Genomic DNA, 24,018 nt, shown 5'->3' on the forward strand with positions numbered 1-24,018 from the left:
CCCAAGAAACAATCCGTGTAAAGTGGCCGCAGAGTCTATGGCACAAAAAAAGCACTCTAATGAATGAGTTACTAATTAAATTACTAATATCTGCCTGTTTCTCATTTATTAAAATGCATTGAAAGCTGGAATACATTACTCCTAAGTAACACATCCTTTATTTCTACTATGTAAATTTGGTCTGGCAGAAACAATGAGTTCAGTGTGCTAATGATTATCTATACATTTTTAAGAAAATCTTTAACATTCTCTGTACTTAGTGTCCACTATTGTAAATGTAGGTAACAGGTCAAATTTGTTAGGTGGGAAAAATGAAATTATTTGTCAGATACAATTACATTGCAAGGTCTTATGGGAAATGTATTTTTACCAATAGCAACATACCTTATAGATCTACTTATAAAGGAAACTCAAGAGAAAATAAAGACACACATAGAGCCCATAGAAATTAAGTACTTTCAACATTTTACACTATCAATTTTGATCATCCCGTTAAGAAAACTTTTAAAGAAAGATTTTTTATTAGGTATATAAAGTGTATAATCAAAATGACAATCCATAAAGCAATTGGGAACATGAGTTCTTATACAGTTCAAAAACTAAACGATTCAATCTTTATATTCAAATCTGCCTGTTTTATATCATAGACATTAAGTAACAAGGTGTTATGATAAATTGTTTTCATGCTATTTCATTATATTACCTCCTTGTAGACTCCAAGATCAATATATCCACATATTGGATGAAATGCTCCAGTTCCACACACATAAACATGAGTTTTGTTATAGGGTTGAAGTACTCGGATGAAATTTGCACATTCTGTCTATTGGGCATAAAAAATAAAAGCATTATCACATAATTCAGGTTTTTGAAAGATTATCGTTCATACCACCTGTTTTCCAAGGAGATAAATCATCAAAAAACAGAACTAAAATGAAAAAAATTTATGAGAAATGTTTAAACACCTGACTTAGCAAAGGAGACAAAACAAATTAGAAACTGTAGCTTAAATGAATAACTTTGAAGCTTTTTGAAGTTTTAAATGTTTTTAACTAATCAGAGTGCTAGAATGCACATCCCTCTAGTGGTACTCAATGGGGCCTAGAGAATGGATATATACAGAATACGAATGAGCTATACCTACTTTCTTTCAAGAATTACCTAGAGAACAAAACCCATCATGTTCTGATGTTCCTACATTGTCCATCCCATGTAGATTCTACTGTTTGCAACATCAACTGTCTCAGCTACACTGAACAAAGCACTGGACACGGATGTGTATTCCTATAAATGTATTCTATTCTTATTGGCCATAATATCCTACCACGTTATTTCATTTTCAATGTTAGAACCTTTAAGATTCAGCTTAATTCTGCTTATTCCAAGAATCTCTCTGTTTTTCCCATGAATATTTTTTAACACCACGTCAAATATTTGAAGTGTTTTACATTTTTGCTTGTTTTGTATATGCTTAGGCCTAAAAATATTTCTTTACATCCTCATTATCTTTGTAACTTAATTATTTTCTGTACCCCAGTTACTTGTAAATAGTGACTCTCAATATTTCAGGATAGTCATTCTTGTTAGATTATTTTCCATTTATCCCCTGTAAGTGATTCCTTATCATTAACATAATTATTGGAAACAATTTCTTAACCATGGCTTCATATTCCTGGACCCAAAGACCCCCGAGGAACATTAGGCTGTAGCATACTTTTATTCTAGATTAACCCTACCCAGGGGATAGCAGGTGTTCACTAAGCAAGTTGAAAACCTATGAAACCACCGGGAATCATTGAAAAAGTCCAGTTTCTCCCTGTCTGAATGGCCGTGGGTTCCTCACCAGTCAGGTATTGACCCCTTGGTCACTGTTGTTGTTAGAAGGAATATATTAAAAAAAAAAAAAAAAAAGACAACGACTTAACTGATAAGGTGGTTCTTAAAATTAAGTAAAAGTTTTAAAAGACAGATAACAACTGATAGGCTTCTTATAATTGTTATATGGATTACACTAAATAACATTACATTTAATAATTGCTTATTACTTACACTGATTTTGTCCTATACAAAATACCAATATCCCAGTGGCTGTTCTGATTTTATAGTGAATAGCTATGGCCTGTATCTAGTTCTTCCTTTGTCCAGTGAGCCTGGCAATTTTATGTCTCAAGAAGTTGTAGATTCCAGTTAATAAAAAGTGCACATTCTACCACAAAGAATGTTACAATGAACTCATTGAGTCTTCTGCTCTCTGCTTCCTTATAAACAAAGCAGTTGCCTAAGACCATACGAAAGGACAATATCTGTCCCTCAGTTAGCCATGCAAGTAAAGGATGTTTCCTTATCAGGTAGGAAGATTCAGCACTCTCCAACAGGAAGAGGGCCACCACATATAGTTGCTTGGGTTGTATGCTACAAAAAAGGTCCTATCTAAGGATGTGCAAATCACACTACAGACATCTTTATTATCCGGAATATTTTCATATGTTTAGTATATGTTCTCCTATATTTATTATATGTAGACTCCCATGAAAGAAAAATTTTATATTCATTAAGACAATTTTATGGCAGATAGTCCTGTTTAACAAAATCATATTATGTCAGCTTTCTACCCTTCCATCAAGGTGTCTGATGAAGAGAACTTATCTTCTATTTGCACAAAAGCACTGTAAGAAACTACTACATGATCATCAGATGAATTATAATGCTAGCCTCATTGCTAGGGTAAGAGGTTTGAATAGTCTTCAGCCTTTATTTTGCCCACTCATGCTCACTGAAAGGACTTTTATTTCTTTGTCTTTCCCCCATGAAGAGATTTATGCAAGGGTGAGATCTACACAAGGAACAATACACACGGAAGAGAAGAGTAGAATTATTTAGCTGGAATGAGATGGGACTGACTCATTTCTAGTTATTTCATCATTTTTCAAAATCTCAGTTTTACCATTGTAAAATTGTCATAGAATTTAGAGGATAATTTTTATGGATTTCACATTTATGTCTTCCCAAAATTCACAGGTTGAAACCTTAACCCCTCAGTGTAATAGGAGGTGAGGCCTTTGGGAAGTAATCAGCTTTAGAAGATGTCTTGAGACTGGGATCCTCATCATGGGATTAGTGCCTTTATAAGAAGAGACCATGGGCTTGCTGTCTCAGTCTCTCTGCCACATGAAGATACAAAAGGAAGATGGCCATCTCCAAGCCAGGAAGAGAATTCTCACCAGGAACCAAATAATCATCTGAATATTGCATGAGACTTGATTTTGGACTTCCCAGCCTCCTGTGAGAAGTGAATGTCTGTTGTTTAAACCACCTAGTTTAAGGTATTTTGTTATAGCAGCCCAACCCGACTAAAACAGTAATTTTACAAGATTGTGAAATAAATCTTTGTATAAAGAAATAAAGCAACTCCCTTTCCAGATTATAAATTATGGAGCCAGAAAGACTAGGGATGATGAGGAATACAGCACTGTCTAAAAAGGCAAATAAGGACCAGGGGGAAGTTTTATACACATAGGAGATATAATTTTAATAAACTTTAAAAAAAGCTCTGAAACTACCTAAAACATTTCACATCTTTTAACTTTTCTAGGAGTACTTTATTAACATGCAGCCAGCCCTGGAAAGTAACCTTTTATGCTAGTTTCTGACTTGGTAAGACATTACCAAGGATTTATTTATGAAATTCCTCCCTTCTGTCAGATTGGGCTGACATGGAAGAGAACAATAGATGGATAAGTTCTGCATTATCTGACACAGTTTATAAAAAAGTCAGTTCCGCTCAAAGTTTTCTGTAGTGAAGTGGAGGGAGGGTAGTTCACTAAGCAGCATGGAGGCAATGAAAAGGCATTGGTTGTCTGAAGGAAAGAACTGGGAACAGAGATTCTAAAAGATAAGGTCTCATTTTAAATTTGGACTGGAGTGGACATTTCAGCTAAACATACGATGCAATACAATGCAAAAACTTTACAATGATTTCTCATTTAATTGATAACTTATTTTTTAAGACCCAAAGATTGTGTCATTTTCTTTTAATGCACAAAGTTTCAAAGTTTTGCTTAAATAGCATGGGCAATAATTAACTTGATTTAATTCACTTAGCGACCTTCATGGATTAATGGTAGCTTAATTCTGTGAGGCATGAAGAAAGATTACTTTGAGAAGCAGTGATTTAAACTTTCCCTGAAAGCTGGCTAATTTGTCAGCTATTGCCCACAATGGCAAGGGTTGCCGTATGTGACCAAAAAATTCAATTCGGCAAGTAATATACTCAACTTCCGAAAAGTACCGAATTTCTCCTTCCTTCCCTCTTCTTCCTCCCTACTCCTCCTTCCCCCCCAGCCATCTCCCTGACTGGAACAGAGAGAGAGAAAGAGAGAGAGAGAGATTTAGAAACAAGCATCAACTTTTCAATTCTCTCAAGTAACATTACTTGTTTTAATATTTTACATCTATGCATCCATACATGTATATATAATTAAATAAATAAAGCAAATATAAAACTGAATTAATACTTGGAGAAAACACAAATATATATTAGTCTATGTATTAACAGTTGGAATTTTAGTTCTCCCCAGTACCTGGAAAAAGATTAGCAAAACAGAGTACTTGTAATTCTCACAGACTTACATATAGTTCAATTAAATCCAATCAGCTTTCCACATATTTCTGATAAATGACTTTCAACTGCAATTTTAATTTATTTAGGTTATATATGGAAAGACACTCATAGTTTAGAAATCTTATCTGTTTTTATTTTTAGTTTATTTTGCATAATATTGTGATCATCCAACATTTTTTGATCACTCACCACATGCATGTCATTGTGCTACATGTTAGGTTTGTCATGCAGACTTCGGATAGAATCCAGTCTGCAGAGATATCTGTCTAGGTCTTATAAAATTGAAAATATTTTAATAAGTTGTCAACACTTCAAATACATGAAAATCCAAATATCACATTTTTCTCTTAAAAATGGAAGATCTAACGGTAGAGATTTCTACAGAGCAAAAAAGCCAGTTGTGGTAAAAGGGCAAAGGAAAACACTTTTTTAAAAAAATGAGAGATATGCCTATTTAAATATTTAAAAATCTATATATCACATAGGATAACTGAGAAAGAATATTTTTTACTTGAATGGATCACAAAGTAATAATATTTTATATATAAATATACTTTATACATATATATAATCTGTAAATAATCAGTAAGGAAAAGACAAACACTAAAATTTCAAAATAAACAAATTGTAGGGATCTGTCATTCCAAAAAATAAATTCTAATTTTACAGCCACATAAAATATTTAGTCTTTACACAAATGAAAGAATTCAAACTAAAACAACAAAAATAATTTTCTCTTTGTTGGCAGAGATTAACTATATTTATTTTATTCATTTATGTATTAGTATTAAATCTTAACTATATGCTCTGTCCAATATTACCAAGGACATGAGGAAATATACCCTCTCATGAGCATGCACTGTTGGTTATAAAGCATAGCAGGCATAAATTTTCTGGAGGACAATTTTTCAATGTGTGTAAAAAATTTTATATCCTTTGACCAGTAATTCTACTCAATAATCATAGATGTTCAAAATATTTATATATAAGGTTTTTCATGTGCAGCATCATCTACAACAATAAAAACTGGATACATATCAAACTTCTAACAATAGGGGATTGATGAAATAATATATAAAGGAATGCATTGTAGCTATTAAAAGTAGTGTTATAAAAAGGAATTTAATGACATGGGAAACTGCTCATGGCAGTCTGCAAAGTGAAAAAAAATGTTTTAAGGGACTATGTATACAATGATTTCATTCTGAAAAATAGTAAATAGATAAGATAGAATAAACATCAAAATGTCACAAGCTATCTCTGGGTAATGTCCATGGGGGAGGAGATATTTACAGATGACTTCTATATAATTTGCAAACTTCCTACAATGAACACTTTGTTTTGCTTTTAAATGTTCTTCTTTAAAAAACAAAGAAAAGAAAAGAAAGAATGTAATCATAGACCTTTAGAGATGGAAGATCCTTAACTCTATGTACTGTCTCTATTGACGAAGTTGTGCTCCTCTATGATTAAACTGACAGACAGGCCATGCTGCCCACACTTGGTGTGTTCTTTCGCCTGCACTGAGCTGTTTACCCTACTCTTCAGAGTCAGGATTAAAATATTTCTTTAGTGACTTTCTTTTGAATAATATTCTAAGTAAGAAACAAAATACTACCAAAGAGCTTCCTGTCATCTCTTCCGTTCTTGGCATGAACTAGGCACTGTGCTGAAGAAAGTGGAATAGTTCTCCTTTGTTTCCTCATCGTCTGCTCCCTCCCCACCCCAATTAGCTAACTTTCATTATGGTAAATAATTCACTATTTTTCAGTTATATAGTACCTGTGTGTAAAGGGACAGTCTTTCCAAACACTTGTTAATCCTAAACACACACTTGGGAAGTAGGTAAAAATTACTAGAGAGAAGGGAGGAGAGAGAGCAATGCCAAAAGTAGTAAAAGATGTCAATAAAACCACACACTTGTCTCAGTTTTTTGTTGGCCAAAATCTATGCAATGCTGTAAAATAAGGGTCTATGTTACAGTGATATTGAAGAGAGAAATGATTTGATGGATACAGTTTTCAGATCTTATATGTACAGTTCAGATATTTATGCATAGATTATAGTGTTGTCTAAGAACACAGATCGTGGGCAAGACTTCCAGATTCAATTCCTGGCTTCACTATTTACTAGATATGTGATATTGGGCAAGTCATTTAATTTTTCTGGCCTCAGTCTTCTTATCTGGAAAATGAGGAATAATAATAAAATACAGCATACAGTATTGTTGTAAGGATTAAATGAGATTAGAAATATAAGGTATTGAAAATAGTTCCTGGAATGTGGTAAGTGCTATAAAAGTGTTAGCTATTCTTAGTAACTCTAAAATATAATATTATTTTAAAGGGAAACATTAAAAAAGAGACAAAGACTTACATTATCCCTACATGGTTCAACATCAAACTTTACAGAGCTCAGAAGAAAGAGAAAATCTCCCCAAACCTCTAATCCTATTTTGGTAGTAGGTATGTGTAAAGGTTAGAGATGATTACCGGCTCCCAAATACAACTGAAGCGGAAGAACAGGTTCCATATACTGGGTCCTACGTGCTCTAGGATACGGCCTCCAGAAAAGTTTATCATCCTTTGCTTTAACTTAATAATAGAGACAACTGAGTCACTATATAACTGGAATTAGTGGCCATACTGAAATGAGAACACTGTCACAACTGAAACTTCATTGATTCTTTGACCTTGAGTATTTACTCCTCATCTACTCCGTAGGAAAAGTGGCATTAGTTTATCGGTGTAAATTAAAAATACCCTTTTCCTACTTGCCTCCTTATCATACACTCTATACTGGTGAAACACAAAATGTAAAAGTGCTCATACTGTTTATGACATGCTTCTACTGTTTTTCAACAACATAATTTTGAAAACTCTCATAAGCACAGCATCTTTTTCCCTATGAGATCAAAAAAATATTGACGCTTTTGCAGACCTGGGCATCTGCTCAGAGCTGGGATATTGAACAGGGTGAAGAGATTAGAGACATGAAAGGAAGAAGAATAAATTCTAAAATAGTTTAATCTCTTTCATTTCTAGAAAACTAAATGTAAAAATTATTTCCTATTGCATTTGATACTAACACTCCCTGATATATTTCTGCTAACATAAATGTTCCTGAAAAAATCACATTTAACACTGAGTACAAAATCAGGCATAACAAAAGCTTCTTTCTTTTGTTTTGATTATTTTGTTTTGCACTACCATTACTATGCACAGTAGTCCCTCAGTATACATGGTGGGGACTGGTTATAAGACCCCCTCTCCCCCCATACCAAAATCTTCAGGTGCTCAAGTCTCTTATAAAATGGCATAGCATTTGCATATAAGCTACTCACGTCTCCTTCCCATACACTTAAATCATCTCTGGATTACTTTTGATACCTAATACAATGTAAATGTTATGTAAATTGTTAGTGTACTGTATTGTTTAGGCAATAATGACAAGAAAAAAAGTCTGCAGATATTCAGTACAGACACAACCACTGTAGGCCTCAGTTGGTTGAATTCAAGGATGCAGAACCCACAGATACGGAAGGCCAACTGTATTTCATCATTTGAGTAATAGCTGTATCTCTCATTAGACAGAAAGCTCCAGGAAAGCTGATACTGTATCAATTTCATACACATGTTTATGCACATATTTCAGCTTTTAATAAACATTTGTTGAATAAATGAATGAACAGATGAGTAAACAAACCTATTGTCTCAGATTCTTAGTCTTGTAAGCTTCCCCTTACTTCATTAAGCATCATGTGTCATGTTGTTTTACTTTTATCACAGTGATAAAGTGAGAATTTTTAATTTAATTATGCTTTCAGATACACACTATTTGTTATTATTAAATATGAAGGCATTGATCAGCTTTAGATTCCTGAGTTATTATGGTTAGAGGCAACATTAGAGGATGTTGCAAAAGAAGCCTCAAGATGTTCATGATTCGATCCAAAGTTAGAACCTCTCTTCATCTTGAGTTAATATTCAGGAAGTAATTTATTTTGCCAAAAAAGCAATTCTGCCTATCACCACTGTGCAAGAAGTCAGGTAAGAACATGGAGCATCTGGCCTGTATCAGAATACTTTGATGAGGAGAAGAAGCAGTCGTAGCCACAGTGCTCTTCAGTCGCTGCTGGAGGTAAAATAGGCAACACAATTTATGGAGCATGCAGGACAACCTGCAGGATGCAAAAGCAATCCAGACGGGATGCCCCGAAGACAGTTACAGTAGTCACACCTACCTAAGGGTGTGCTCTGGTCCTTAAGGCAGCTTCAACTAAAAGTTTCTATTAGGACCCCACTATTTATCCTTTATAAGTTATTTCATATAATTATGCTTATGTAAATTTTAGAGTAAATTATTTCTAGTTCTTAATCCAGAATGTTGTCATTCATTTTCAACCAATCCTTCTTAATATCTCTATAATCTCAACTTTTCAAAGAATTCTTCCAGATGTGGCAAGTTTAATTTCAACCCAAATTAAACTAAATATCAACTGAATGTTTATAACGCTAAAAGAACTGATGATTTTGTGTACACTTACAAAATACATATAAATGAAAAATACACAATCCTAGAAACACAATATTTTCTGATGGTTGTTTTTTAATATTTTAAATGTATTTCTAAGATTTGTTAAAAAATAATATTCAAAATTAACACTTTAGAAAGTATAGCATTTCTAAATTTCTGACAATGTTATTCCCTTTGGCAAGGTAGAAATATTTTACATCATATTAATGTTTACACAAAAAGTTAGTGTGGTTAAAAGTAATATACTAATGCCATCAATTGAAAAAAACCCAATATAAATATTTACTATCATATTAACACTAGTTTAACAAAGATATTTTTTAAAGTCTCATACTTACACTGGCATCTTTCCCAGCTAATTTACATAATTCCACTCGTTCCTTTGCAGCCGGCCAATATATCTGCAAAACATTTCAAGGTGTGTTAGAATTTGAACATCTGAAAACACTGTACAATTCTAATTAGGGAAGTGAGTACATGAAATTTAAGAGTGGATATCAAGCCAAGAACATGCCGTTAGGTATACTGTAAGAATTTTGAGATTTAAATATTTTCCTAGGCCATCCTAAAAAGTTTCTAAGAAAAAACTATGCAGAATTATCCACTTTTATTTGTCAATATTCAAATTTCTTTATAAATGTATTTAACAATAGATAAATTATGTTGGGAAGGCCATAAATTCTTATTGTGATATCAACAGAATTTCAGATTAGCATTTGCTTAAGAGATTCTATTTACCCTATTTACTCTATGTTTCCTCAGTGGTAGTACATTATAAACATGTACAGTGAGGTGTGGGAACAGCTCTTTGTCATAAGCAGAAGTTATTGCTCCAAGTCAAAGACCAGTGTGGATTTGTTGACAATATTTAACATGTTTGGAGGGCAGATCATCTGTCACTGATTTTATAAGCATTATCTTACTTAAATCTCATAATGACACTATGAGATAGCTGCACTTACTCTCCCCATTTTCCGGTCCAAAAAGTTATTCATACAGTTGTTAAATAACATGTCAAGGGCCAGGAAGCTAGTTTGCAGCAGAGCCAAAATATGACCCAAAGTCTATCTGTCTCCTGAACTGGGGGGGTCTTAATCACTGAATAATAAATATTATTTGGGCAAATGATTAAAGACAAGGGCAGCAAACTCCTTGACTGGTAGCTATTAATCATGCTTTAACCATCTTGAATTTATCACAAAGGTTTTGTTTTGGTTTTTAAACACACTTTTGGAATTCTGTCGGGAAGTTTTTGCAACATAAGGTTTAAACAGTTACACTGCTACATTAGCTTAGAGAAGGAAATGCTCTCCATTAAGCTATAGGCAAGACCAAACAAGAAAAGCAAGCTCTGAGTTGCTTATAACGTTCCAAGAGTTCCTGACAAACTTTTACTATGTTTCTCACCAATGTTAGCAGAAAATCTTCTAATAGGTGAGGAAAAAAGAGAATATCCTGAGGGAATACACTGAAAGAGACTTCTCAAATTTGGAATTAACAAATGATTTATGTCACTAACGTTTATATGATATTATCTTCGTAGTGGAATTTTAGGGTTTTATGTCTCCGAATAAGGAAAAAAAGAGAATAGAACTCAAACTCTCTTAGTAGATAAATACAATGAACTTATTCAGATTTTTAAATGAAGCAACGTTGTTCGTTTAGAGTACTTTGTTTTTTTTGAGGAAGATCTGCCATCAATCCTCCTCTTTTTGCTGAGGAAGAGTGGCCCTGAGCTAACATCTGTGCCCATCTTCCTCTTTTTTATATGTGGGACGCCTGCCACAGCATGGCTTGATAAGCAGTATGTAGGTCCACACCCAGGATTCAAACCAGCAAATCCTGGGCTGCCAAAGTGGAACGTACAAATGTTAACTGCTGCGCCACCAGGCCAGCCCCTGGAGTCCATTTTAAAAAACTACAAATTACAATCTAAAGGTGTATATAAGCAGGGTGGATGAGCCAGCTGTAGGATCAAATGACAAGCTAACTTTGTTGTGGTTCACAATGAGGACCTAAAGATTCTATTTATTCAGAAATAGTTTAAATCACTGCAATTATATTTTCACACAATATTGAATAATAGCCAGCAGTAAAACATGAATGGACTACAGGAATGAAGAGCAATATGGATGGATCTTAGCAATTCATTATTAGGTGAAAAAAGTATATTCCCCCAAATTACAAACAGCATGATCCTCCTAGAATAATGTTAAACACAACTAAAACAGGCATATTTTAGGTATATATATAGATGCAACAAATATGTGAAAAGAAATGCAAGAGAGTGATGAATACAGGATACAGAAAGATGTTTACCCAAATTTAGAAAAAAGGAAAAGGTTGAATTGGTGGCAAAAAACAGTTCTTTACCAGATCTTAACTTTTGTTCTGGATGGTGCATTTTCAGGTTTTTAATACATAATTACAAACAACTAAGTAATGTAAGTTAGTAAATAAATAAATCAAAATGGGCCATGCATAGGCCAACTGACAACAGTCAGTCATCAAGCTAGAATCACAAAGTCTTAAATGAATAAATGAACAGTAAAAATAAAACACTGCAGGTGGCAGGAAATTTGAAAGTTTCTTCAAATTGTTTTTGCTTGCTTGTTTGTTTTGGCTTCTTTTTAAACCACTGGTAGCAAAAAAAAAAATACTGAGTGTTCTTTTTCCTTCCTTTAAAAATGGCATCTTGAATTTATGGAATCTTTGCTTCATATTTGAGCTTATAAACTCAAAACATCCTCTTACTATTTTTTTGCTGATTCTTTTTTTATTATTTTTAATTGTGGTAAAATATACATAACATGAAATTTACCATCTTATCCATTTTAAGGGTACAGTTCAATATTGTTAAGTATATTTAGTTTGTGCAACAAATCTCCAGAATTCTTTCATCTTTCAAAACTGCAACTCTATACTTGCTGATTCTTGAATATTATAGTGATTTTACAGAGGACAACTTTGTATCATTGGACTGAAAATAAATTGTACCCAGAATGCATGTCCATGATCTGTCAATTGGTTTAATCTTTAGCTCATTTTATTTGGTCTCAAGTCTAGATTAATGTTTCTTTGAGCCTTTTCAATATGTCAGATCCTGTTCTTTTCTGTTTTATATGCTACATTTAATCACATTTCAGAAATAAATTTAGAACAAATATTTATAGATTTATTCAGACCTGAATATCTTATGGATATTAATACTATATAAAAAAGGAAAATATAGAACTCTTTCATATTAAGTAAATGAAACTTAAGAGGGAAAAAATCATCACAGGGGTCTATTTTTTACCTTAAACCAGTATATTGGGTGATTGAGTTAAAGCAAATTATGAGACAAATAATGTTTCTAAAATTGATTTTGACTATATTTAAAGAGGCTTCTAAAAGGAGGGAGTTATTTAAAGATTGAAAAAATGTGGAAGCAATCCTTATATCAATTTTGAAATCTAAATGAAAGTTCCAAAGTTAGCACATAGTAGTTAATGTTCATTAATCATAGACACAAATTGTGAAGGGCCTTCTGTATGCCATTGAGGCACGTAAATTTGAGTCAGGAAGATAGTTCTGTAAACTGATAGGGTAACTGCATTGCCACAGGAGATCCAAAGAAAGTGAGGAGAGAGCACAGAGGATGGAGCCACTATACCCCAGGAGCACTAGCGAGCAATGAGTGCTAAACACAGTCTCTACCAGCCCCAACTTTTGAGCTATTGTTTTAAATTACTTGCTCTTAAGAGTTTCAACTCTAATGTAATAGTTGAGTTTAGCTGAATAGTTTCAACTCTAATTTTGTATTAAGGACTTGACACTAAAATACTAAGTGCAGATTCTTTTTTCTTTTTGCAAAGGAATACAGATCTCTAAAGGATGTTTTAATGGTTCTGTTGGACATTTTCAGTTATTAGTTATAACTCATATAATTGTAAATTGAGTTATGCCATCCTAGTTAATGAAGCAATAAAACTAAAATTACAAGAGTCAGAGAATCGGGTTTTTGACTAGTGGGTAAATGTGATACAAAGATATACAAGCACTGAGAATTTGCTGGACTCCAGAAAACAACTTGAATAAATCTTCTAACTTCTGTTTATAAAGCAGATTTTCCCCACAAATTTTATCTCACTTTTCATCATTCACCTTCAATTTCATAAGTCTAGAACCTGTTAAAAATAGAATTTTTTCTTAGATCATTATTATTATTGTACAGGAATTCTAAGATGATATCACTTTACTTCTTAAGGCAACATTCAAGCCTTAAAAATAAAGATTAATTGAGATCATATATTGGCTTATTTTGACTCTATGCTGTCAAGAATCTAGGAATCACAAATAGAATTAATAACAACCACCTAGGAGATATCTGATTATCATCCAGACTCTAAACATTTACTTAAAAGGAAGAAAAATCATTGTAGTTGTGCCAATATTTAAAAGATATCATTTTAATTATGATTTATGATGGGGTTTTCTTTTCCTTGCAAACTAGTCATTGGAATAAAGGGTTTATTTTCTTTTAATATTTCTTTTGATTCCTTGTTGGAAAAAATTTAAGGAAACAATTTCTTTTAATTTAATCTAAAAACAAAACAAAGCAGGGGCTGGCCTGGTGGTGCAGTGGTTAAGTTCGCACGTTCCACTTCTCGGCGGCCTGGGGTTCACCAGTTCAGATCCCGGGTGCGGACATAGCACCACTTGGCAAAAGTCATGCTGTAGAGGAAGATGCGCATGGATGTTAGCTCAGGGCCAGTGTTCCTCAGCAAGAAGAGGAGGATTGGCAGCAGTTAGCTCAGGGCTAATCTTCCTCAAAAAAAAAAAAAAAAAAAGCAAAACAAAAAAAAATTCACAACAAAAAAATCACTTTATAGTTACATAGGGTTTGCAGAAATATGTTCAAATAACATGTTGTTTTTCATTAATCTTTTCAAGTGACATATATAATATGACATATATCTCTATCTCCTTATCTATATAAAAGCATTCCACCACTTCCATATTTTTCTAGTCAAATTATGTGTGTAGATGGTTATGGAGTGGGAAAAACAGTAAGAGAGAGAAATAGAGAAGGATACACACAGACACCTAGAGGAAGAGAGAGAGATATTAACTCCAATTGGGTATAGAGTAACAGTTCATATATAGTCGCAAGTTTCAGCATAGTTTATACAAAAGCCCAAGAGGTACCCGAGATCCTGAGATTATTTCAGTAGCTCAGTCAGTATACTTTGAGACTGCCTCACTCTCAGACAGGAAGCACACCTCACACTTAAAAATACAATGTCCGCAATATCTATAAAAAGCTCTCTTGAACATTAGGTAATGTGAACAGTTTTGAAGCAGTGATTATTAATATTCTCATTGCTTCCTGAATTTGTCAGCAATAAAATGACATATATATTTCCTCACACTTTAGTCCCTTGCACATGCAGCATTATGCCATATTAAAAGGTGCATTAAGAGGACAAAATACATATTTCTGTTTCTAAAAGCTTCACTACTCCTTTAGAAAGCTACCCACAGATATTTTTCTTTCACTTATCAAAGAGGTATATCAGAAGCAGAGATGCCACTTGCATAATTCTCATAGTTTAATTGTCCTGAAATATTCCCACAGCACACTAATTCTTAACTAACACTGTATGACGTACCAGGTACAGGATTTAAGGCTATCATTTTGGTGGATAGTAGTCATTGGAACCTTGGAGCTTTGATATCAAGGATCTCAAATATGCAGAAAGCTTACTGCTGCTCTCTCTACCCACGTGCAGGGCAGACATCAGAAATCAAACAGATCTTTTCTGTGGAACCGGATGGGCCCAAGAATTCCTCTCAAAATAATTATCCAAGGTGTAACTATTAATTAACCACTGCTAAACAATTAGGGGTTACAAATTGGCTTTGATTTGAGTGCTAATCTTATAAACCAAGCTGATAACAGAAAACTACTGTTGGAAACAGAATAAATTTATAAAATTTCTCCACTTAGAAGTGATAATTTATGCATTAATGTTTTAAAACAAGTATGTCTGACAAGTTAGTCCCCATATTCTATAATTTACTGACTTACCCATGGTAGTATGTTCCTATTGTTTTCATAAGATTTTGCAGTTGAAATTGACCATTTATAGAGGATTAATTTTTGCATGATACACTTGGAAGGATCAACTATTAACTTCAAAAAACATAGACATAATGCTCACCTCAGCAGCACATATATTGAAATTGAATCATATAGAGAAGATTAGCATGGCCCCTGCACAAGGAAGACATACAAATTTGGGAAGCATTCCATACTTCTTTTAAAAAACAAGGAGAATAAAAACAAATATGTACGTATTTTTTCTTTTAGAGTTATAGAATATAGATTACCAATATGAAAAGAGATCATTCTAATTAAATGAAAATTGTCTTCAGTGTGTCTTTATATATGTTCATATGCTACAAATTTATATTTTAAACACATTTTTCAAAAGTCATTTAATATTGATTTTCTTATGAAAATATAGTAGGAGCCACATGCATTTAAAAATACAACATATGGGGCTGGCCCTGTGGTGTAGTGGTTAAGTTCGGTGCTCTCCAATTCGGCGACCTGGGTTCGCGGTTTCAGACCCCAGGTGTGGACCTACACCACTCCTCAGCCATGCTGTGGAGGCAACCCACGTATAAAGTGGAGGAAGATTGGCACAGATGTTAGCTCATGGGTAATCTTCGTCAGCAAAAAAAAAGAAAAAAAAAAAAAAATATATATATATATGCCATCTATAATCTAGTTATCTTAAATTGATTTTATTTGCTTATCTCTATCCAAAATCCAAAACTACCTATTTCTTTGTTTTTTGAAGCATTTTTTCTTCACTTTGAATACAAGCAGGCAGGAGGAACTCACAAGTAAAATACTGCAATGTCCTTAACAATTACTGTTTCATTCAAAATTTATATAATTCATTAACAGTTATCATTTGGTAAGGTGAAAATGTCAGGCAACTTATTTTTAATTATTTAATTTTAAGCAAGTTACAGAAACATTCAAACAGTGATAAGGTCTTATAACAACATCCTAAGGAAATTATAATTATATCTGTTCTTTGTTTCATCTTTGGAGAAGCAATTTAATGGACTCAAGTTAGCAAGTACAAGGTCAGTCAAATGTCCTTTGGCCTAATTTCAGAGATACCAAAACAACTGAATGGAATATACAAGAGGAAGTTAGAACTTGTTCATAAAACCTAATTACTCAGAAAAATTCAAAGACCTAAAAATGCAAGTGGCCATCTCTATTAATGAACAGAATTCTAGTTTTTGAATGGTTGTAAAGAAGTTGGAGAAATGTTGTTCTAAATGCCGTATGGTACAAGTATTTGAACAACTGAGGGAGCAATGACTATTCTGGGTTCCAAGGACAGAAAGAGGTAGGACATCAGAGATCAAAGAATGGAGTATTAAAAAATAATGACAGGAGCACGGAAAGTAAAGCTTGCATAATTGAAACTGGCTGGGGTAGAGACTGTTACAGTTGGGAAGTTTAGCTCTCAAGTTTTGGGTCTGGTCTGCCCACAAGCTTCCTTCGTGAAGTCTTGGGTGAGAACTGTCTGTGTCTCTTCCTTTCCCTTTCTAGAATTCAGTTCAAAATTTCTTTTACATTGAGCCTTCTCCAGCAACCCTCTCTGAATTCTAATACACTCATGTTTATTGCATCCATCTGCCACTTTCTTTTTGCAAGTAAATTTAGCCTGGGACCTTTTCCTAACAGTAAAGATCAATGAAATTAGAAGATGAATTCCACCTTCTGTAGCAGATGAGTACTACACCGCTCTTTAGCAGCTAATGCTGTTCTTTCAAATATTATCTTAGTATTATCCTTAAAATGGACTTGTTCTGCCTGGAATACACCTGACCTCCTCTGGATGGTCTCTTCTTATAAATAAGTGTCCACTTTAATACCGCCTCTGCAGGAAGGCCTTTTCTGAAGACCAAGCTAAAACAGTTTCCCAGGAATATCGCCAAATTTTTAAAAATAACGCAACACTAAATATTATCTTGTTTTCTTTTTTCTTCATCAAATCTTCTCAAAATTTTGTAAGGAATGAGGTCACAGCCTCCACTATCTTCTTAAACAAGTATTTAACTCATTGAAGCTTAGTGACCACTGGTCTGGAGTGACAAGCAACACTGCTTCTTCTTCCCACTCTCGTTAGCATCTGGTACAGTATCACACACATAATAAGCACTCAGTAATTATTGAAAAGTGATCCAGAGTTTCGCTTAAAATTGGAGACAGAGAAAGAGTTCTTGTCGGAGTTCTGGCAGGAGTCTGAGCAGTCTGAACAACATCCTGACAGTCCATTACAGTGAGCAGATGGGACCTGCACATCAGCACCCGGGTTGGGGAGCCAACACATCCATGAACTGGGCGATTGTTTTACCTCTGTGGTTACTAGACAGCATGTGTTCTGCAGGCAATAGGAAAAGATTAATCACCATGAAACTAAGCAGGGTGCCTTATACCAAAAGTTAATTTACTGGGATGTCCACATGGTTTCCAAGTGTTTATATTTTCTTAAATTCTAGTACTAACTAAGAATAAAAAGACTGGTAATTTTCTTTTATCAATAACTTGATTTTAAATGAGACATTATTTATTCTGAGTCCTTCCCCCTAAATAATAGACTTACAGGGTAAAGCACTAGATGAAAATGTCTTATTCAGCCATGAAGTAAGTGAACAGAACTGGAGTCAGAAGGTCATTCTGATTTATAAAAGCATTTCTGCTTATACTCAATATAAAGCAAGTAAGTACAGAATCCTCATGTATGAAAACCCTCTTGTTTTAGACTTCTTTAATGAAAGGGAAATAACAAAGTGCTTTTTCATGCTATACAAAGAAGGGTGTTTAACTATTCCACTGAAAAGTATTATATTTAAAATTACAAACTCATTTAGCTTACTTATTCTTCTCTTATAAATGCTTAAAAATAGGGGCACAGTTTGATAAATTTCAAGTAATCTGACTAGTTTTCATAATCACATATCTAGCTTTCATGTTAAATAAGGAGAAAAATAATGTAAAAATTACATTATGATTGCTAGGTGGAAGAAAACAATCTGTCACATTTATAAATATCGAATTATCTTATTAACAATCTGCTAAAAAAAAGAAAATTCAATCCTCTCAGAGTGTCCAAGTTCTAGCTTAAGTGTTTCATCTTTAAGTTTATCCAATGTTTCCCTTAAAATAATTCTGATTATTTTTGGTTAAACAACCAACAGAGTAAGATTCTTAAGCAAATGCAGGGACCTAAATTTTAGCAAGGTGAAATGAAATTGTTTCAGCTTATTCCATAAAAATACACAGTAATCTTAGGTAGGCTATGCAATGTATATATTGCTTTGGTGCACTGCTTTCTCATTTTAAAACCCATAGAAAAACTTCCTGTGTTACCCCCAAACACATTTAGTATATTTTACATTAAAAACAAATGTAAATTACTTTAAACAGAAAACTTATACTTCTTTTGTCTTCAATAACATAAATTTAGCTAACAGGTTGCTGTTGGGGCCCAGTTAAAGATCTTCACTTTAGATTAGCTAACATAGCAATTCTTTGAACATTTTATATACAATATATAATTTTGACACATATTAGTTTCAAGAGAAAAAAGAAATTTTAATTAATTAAATAAAAAGGAATAAAGAGGGCCCAGGCCAGTGACATAGTGGTTAAGTTTGCATGCTCCACTTCAGCAGTCCGGGGTTTGCCTGTTTGGATCCTGGGCGCAGACCTACGCACCGCTTATCAAGCCATGCTGTGGCAGGTGTCCCACGTATAAACTAGAGGAAGATGGGCACAGATGTTAGCTCAGGGCCAGTCTTCCTCAGCAAAAAGAGGAGGATTGGCTGTAGTTAGTTCAGGGTTAATCTTTCTCAATTAAAAAAAAAGAATAGAAAAGGAATAAAGATGCCTATTACCATAAAACTACTTGAAAATTAATTTTGAAGATCATTTAAAAATGGATTGATTCATGTCCTATTCTCTCTTTTAGAGTGTTGGTTATAGCTTAGCTTTGCTGGAACCCAGCAGAAATAGTATGGAAAAGCATAGGAAACAAGATGTAAAATAGCAAATGTTTTGGTTGAGGTTATTAATATCCAAAAGGTAAGTAATATTAATAAGAATCTTAACATTCTCCATTTGGTTACCCATTTGATTCCAATATGTATACTTCAGGAATGATATAAATGAGCTCGCCTATTACGTTTAGAGATAAAATAACATTCTTTGGAGAGCTCATTTTATGGCTTTGATAGTATACCAAGATATTAAAAGAGAAGTTTTAGCTGAGGAAAAATTCAAAATGAGATGTTAACTCAAGATGTAAAAATTTTCAAAGTAGGTGGCCAAGAATCATTTAGATGATTTCACCCATGTTCAAGTCATAAAATAGTTGGAAACTAGCTATTAGAAAGTGTTTTCCTTTCCCTTGAGAAGGATATTTCATCTGAGACAGTTTTATCATGGATCCTACAACCCTCAGGGTGAGGAGTAGGTGCCAGGGAAGGCTTTAATGGGACCTTGAGAAGCACTTGCTGTTGAACTTGCAAGCTGTGGGACATTGTAGACTAATGTCTAAAGGACCAGAGAGAGACGGACAAGCTGCAATGAAAACAGAGGCCAGGCTCAAAGGCTATATTGGCATCATCCTGAACTTCCAGAGTCTCCAGGAAAATACACGCGGTGGCTTCCCATGGAACAGATGGGAGCTGTGCTCACTCAAAAATGGGATGGCATGAGGTCACCTGACATCCTGTTCAAGAGGGTTGAGTGAAAAGACTTCGCAAATTAACACCTACCTGGCTGAATTGCAATTTGCCTCAGGATAAAGAATCAGAACATACTAGTCAGAAGAGAAATGCAGTCACGCTTATCTAGAGAACTGCAAGGGACAGAACTCCAGAAAGAGGAAATTCCAAAAACTCACAAAGCTGCCTATGAAAGAAAAGTCACTTTTAAGCGTCTGACAAGGCCAGGAAGATGAGAAGTGAGGTCCCTCTGACAATAACAGTAGAGTAGACACTTCTCTGAACTCCTTTCCTTTTCCTTCCTAATTTGACTCTAGAGGGTCATACACTGTGTTTATCAAGCTTAGAGAAGAGGAGGAACGCTAGGTAGAGACAAGAGAGAGGAAGCCTCTGAACATTTCCCTCCTTGGGAGCCCTCCCCCACATGGCATGCCCAGTGGGGGCACATGTAGGGAGCAGAGGTTCAATTTTAAGTGAGGTTGGAAGTTTTATTACATTGAACTGGATCTTTTAATTGCTGGATACCAACTGTCTGTGTTACCTAAGAGTGATCTCACAAGCCATAGGACCTGCTGGAGTTTTGGAACGGGTCCAGGAAAAGAACTAGTCCCACAGAGTAAGTTGAAAGCAATTACGGGAGGGAAAATAAAGTTGTTTACTACTACACTCCATGGTTGACATATCAGTTGCTGTTAGATGAGTAGGTAAAATAAATAATAATTTTGGTCTCAGAGTAAGTTTATTTCTCATTGGTCTACTTGTCTCTCTATAACCCACTTAAAAAGAGAGAGAAGAAAAAAGAAAGAAAACTAAGAAACAAATGCTTGCATAATATAGCTACAAAAGCAGCACTTTTAGTTTAATAAGTCATTCCCTTTGTGACCTGTTTGCTTACATGCTGGTTTAGAGACTCACTCCATCCATGCATGGTTTGAACTGCTTCTAAAATGAGTAACATTTTCAGGTGGAAGGATTCCAACAATTCATTAACTCAAAAGCCCAACTGAACAACATAACCAGAGAGTATTGGACATTTTTTTACTGTCAACTATGACTCCATTAAAACACGTGAGAGAGAAAGAGAGAGGGAGACACTTTCAGCTTGTATACACTGCTCCCAAAGTTTACATAGAGAAGGCTCTGGATTTTATATGAATTATTGTTAGGGCTACTCAAGGCTGGCTGAGGTGGGGAATGTTCACTTGCAGTCAAAGTGACAGATGTCAGGTAGTTTAGAATCATTTGTTTAGAAACCATAGATCCTTAAACCACATTCTACAAATGTCAAACACTTTCATTATTATGATGCCTACACTGAACAGGTTTCTAAAGCATCACTTATAAATAAATGATAAATGGATATAAATGTCCATCTACAGTTGACTACCTTTCTCAAGGACTATTAAAATTCTTTTTTTATACACTACCTCTGACTCTAGAGATGGGATAGGATATTAAGGGCTGGGGAAGGAAAATCTTGTGTCCTTAATTTAAATTATGAGAAATATACACATGGAGTGCAGAAACGATTCTCTTCTACATTTCTCAATCGTTTTTTCCTCATCCTAACCAAACAAGGAAACAATAAACCTCAAGTTCCAAATCAAAATGCAAACTATTTAGAACTAACCAGTTAACAACAAGCCAAATTTTACCCATCCATCTTGAACTAGTTCAAATCCCATGCACAACATGTGATTTTTCCCCCTCCCTGAATTCCTACAATATGCATGTCTCATTATTTCAGACATTTAGGGATTTTCTGACTTACCTTACAACTCATTTAACCGCGTTATGCCCTCTCCCCCTAACTAGGGCATAAGCAATGAGAAGACTTGAGCTTTGTCTTCTATTACAATGTTCTTAGTGCCAACAGTAGACATTCAAATGAGTTTTTCATGAAAAAGTGAAAAATAAATACTGACTAATGTAAAAGGAGAAAAGAAAAAAATTATCCAAAATTCAGTCACCAAGAAGTATTCCAAGTTTTACTTCTACAAATGCATATAATTGGTTTCAACCTCAGAGACTGATAAAAGCAAATCAATCAAAGCAGCATTATTGTAGATATAATTCTGCTAGGAAATACATTCAATGATGCTTAAGTCATACTTAGTTACTTGATTTTTAAAAACTATGTTCTCTGTACATTAACTATTTAGTGGATGATGCTAAATACTATTACTACAGAATAATGATATAATGTTGAATTTGGGTTAAACTGTAATCTACTCCCTCCTGACGTCACCCCTCAACAATCACCATATTGAAGGAAGAAAACTTACAGGAGATCAGCAAATTTGAAGAGATCTGAAGAAGCCTAGATTTTATAAAGTTTAGATTTCATAAGCTTAGATTAAATAAAGAACAACAGAAAACTTTTACAGAGGCAAATGAACTCTTACATAAGCAAGAGAAGTATTTGCAAAGCTTAGCAGATTTTTCAATTTTTACCATGCGGAGTAGAGGAAAATAAATTATTTCAAGAATTTTCACTTGCAGTGAATACCTTCTAAGGCTATCTCTTGAAAGAAAAATAAATCCTTCCAGATAATTTCCTTGTAGAACTAGCTTATCTTTATAATTCTCTCCAAATAGACAACATACACCTTTCTTTTTTGATTGGCTGAGAAAACTTTATGTTTGCCTCTGGTAACCTATGTTAATGAGAAAAAATCAGTCCCCTAAGTAAATTATTTTTTTCAGAAAGCTGGTTTTCTACACCCTCTCTGTAAGTGCAGTGATCAATGTGATTGATTCCCGAACCCTTCTTCTACCTAAGGTAATTGATTGAGGTAAGCAAATCATAGTCACTCCAGCCCCCTGTCCAATCTAAAAACTGGACTTGACATGTTCCTGGCCAATGAGACGTGAGGCAGGGTTCTGTGAAACATTTCTGTGATCCTAAGAAAGCGACACAATAAGTGATTGTCTTTTATCCCTTTATATTTCCTTGTCTGGATGTGACTCATGAAACTGTTGCAGCCATCTTCCTACCAACCTGAGGATAATGCCAACACCGAGAATGGCAGACAGAAGAGACAGAAAGAGCTGAGTCCTTGATATGATCCTTAAGCAGATGATATTACTACCTCTGTGGGCACCCAAACCCTGGAGATTATTCTTACTGTATAATATAATAATAATAATTTCCTTATTTTTTACCAGTCCAAGATAGGTGTCTTTTATTCTAAGCTGACAGCATATTAATTGACAAGAGTAATATATTGATCTCACATCCAAGAGAGGAAAAGATAACAAAATCAGCAATTCAAAAAACTTGAAGAAATCCATTATTTAGTGTTTATGTGTAAGACACTGTACTATCTGCTAAAGCAGAATCAGAAGTGCATGAAAAGTAGTCCTACCATTCAAGGAGTGTGTAATTTGCATGGAGGATATATTTACACAAATGAATAATGGTAATTTATTAGATAGGGCATCTGACATTGGTATTAAACACCAATGCGCCTTAGAAAACACAAAAAATAGTTATGTCTCCTAAGGACGAGAAAGCCTTGGAGAGCAAAAGGCAATAAAAGAGTAAAATTAGATAAGTGCCTTCAGAATTAGGAGTGAGATGAGCAAGAAAGTAAACGGCAATTTCGGAAAGCTTTAGCAAAGGCACAAAATTTGAAAGAAAATTATTTCGACAAGTTCTAGTAGGGCAGCTTCAGTAAAAGAATGAGAGAGAGAGAGAGAAGCAGAAAGTAAAGTGCAAGTGAGGGAACAATGAACAGTGGATAAAAATGAAACTGGAACTGGACACAGGGTGGAAATGGGTTGGGAAGAGCCTTCGAAGTCAACAGAAATCTGGAATTCGTTAAATTTCCTCGTAAATCAAGAACACCAGAAGTGTATAAACAGAGATGAAATGCGATCAGATGTTTATTTTTTTTAAGAGATAACACTGATGGTCATGGTGAATGAAACAGATATGGAAAAAATGGAGATTCTCTTTTATAAGATAAACCCAGTTGAATAATAGTATTATGACTTATGCTAGAGGAAACTATTGAAATGTTTGCCACCTTATCAGGCTGGACTGTCAGCTG

The 24,018-nt window shown here is 34.2% G+C and overlaps 1 protein-coding gene and 1 non-coding gene across 4 annotated transcripts in view; one reads left to right on the plus strand and one right to left on the minus strand.

The window, feature by feature from the left end:
- Positions 1-24,018, minus strand: part of SEMA3D (semaphorin 3D) — a 185,788-nt gene that overhangs the window by 75,616 nt on the left and 86,154 nt on the right. For all 3 annotated transcript variants that reach the window (XM_046670512.1, XM_046670511.1, XM_046670513.1), the window contains exons 4-5: positions 9,496-9,558; positions 704-823 (exon numbers count right to left, since the gene is read on the minus strand). In XM_046670512.1, coding sequence (XP_046526468.1) covers positions 704-823; positions 9,496-9,558 — 183 coding nt within the window. The remainder of the gene's footprint in view (positions 1-703; positions 824-9,495; positions 9,559-24,018) is intronic.
- LOC124244295 (U6 spliceosomal RNA) lies at positions 15,356-15,461 on the plus strand. Its single transcript, XR_006889945.1, has one exon. It is a non-coding gene; the product is annotated as a U6 spliceosomal RNA (small nuclear RNA).

The sequence above is a fragment of the Equus quagga genome, chromosome 8 (genome assembly GCF_021613505.1).
Source record: "Equus quagga isolate Etosha38 chromosome 8, UCLA_HA_Equagga_1.0, whole genome shotgun sequence".
NCBI classification, from domain to species: domain Eukaryota; kingdom Metazoa; phylum Chordata; class Mammalia; order Perissodactyla; family Equidae; genus Equus; species Equus quagga.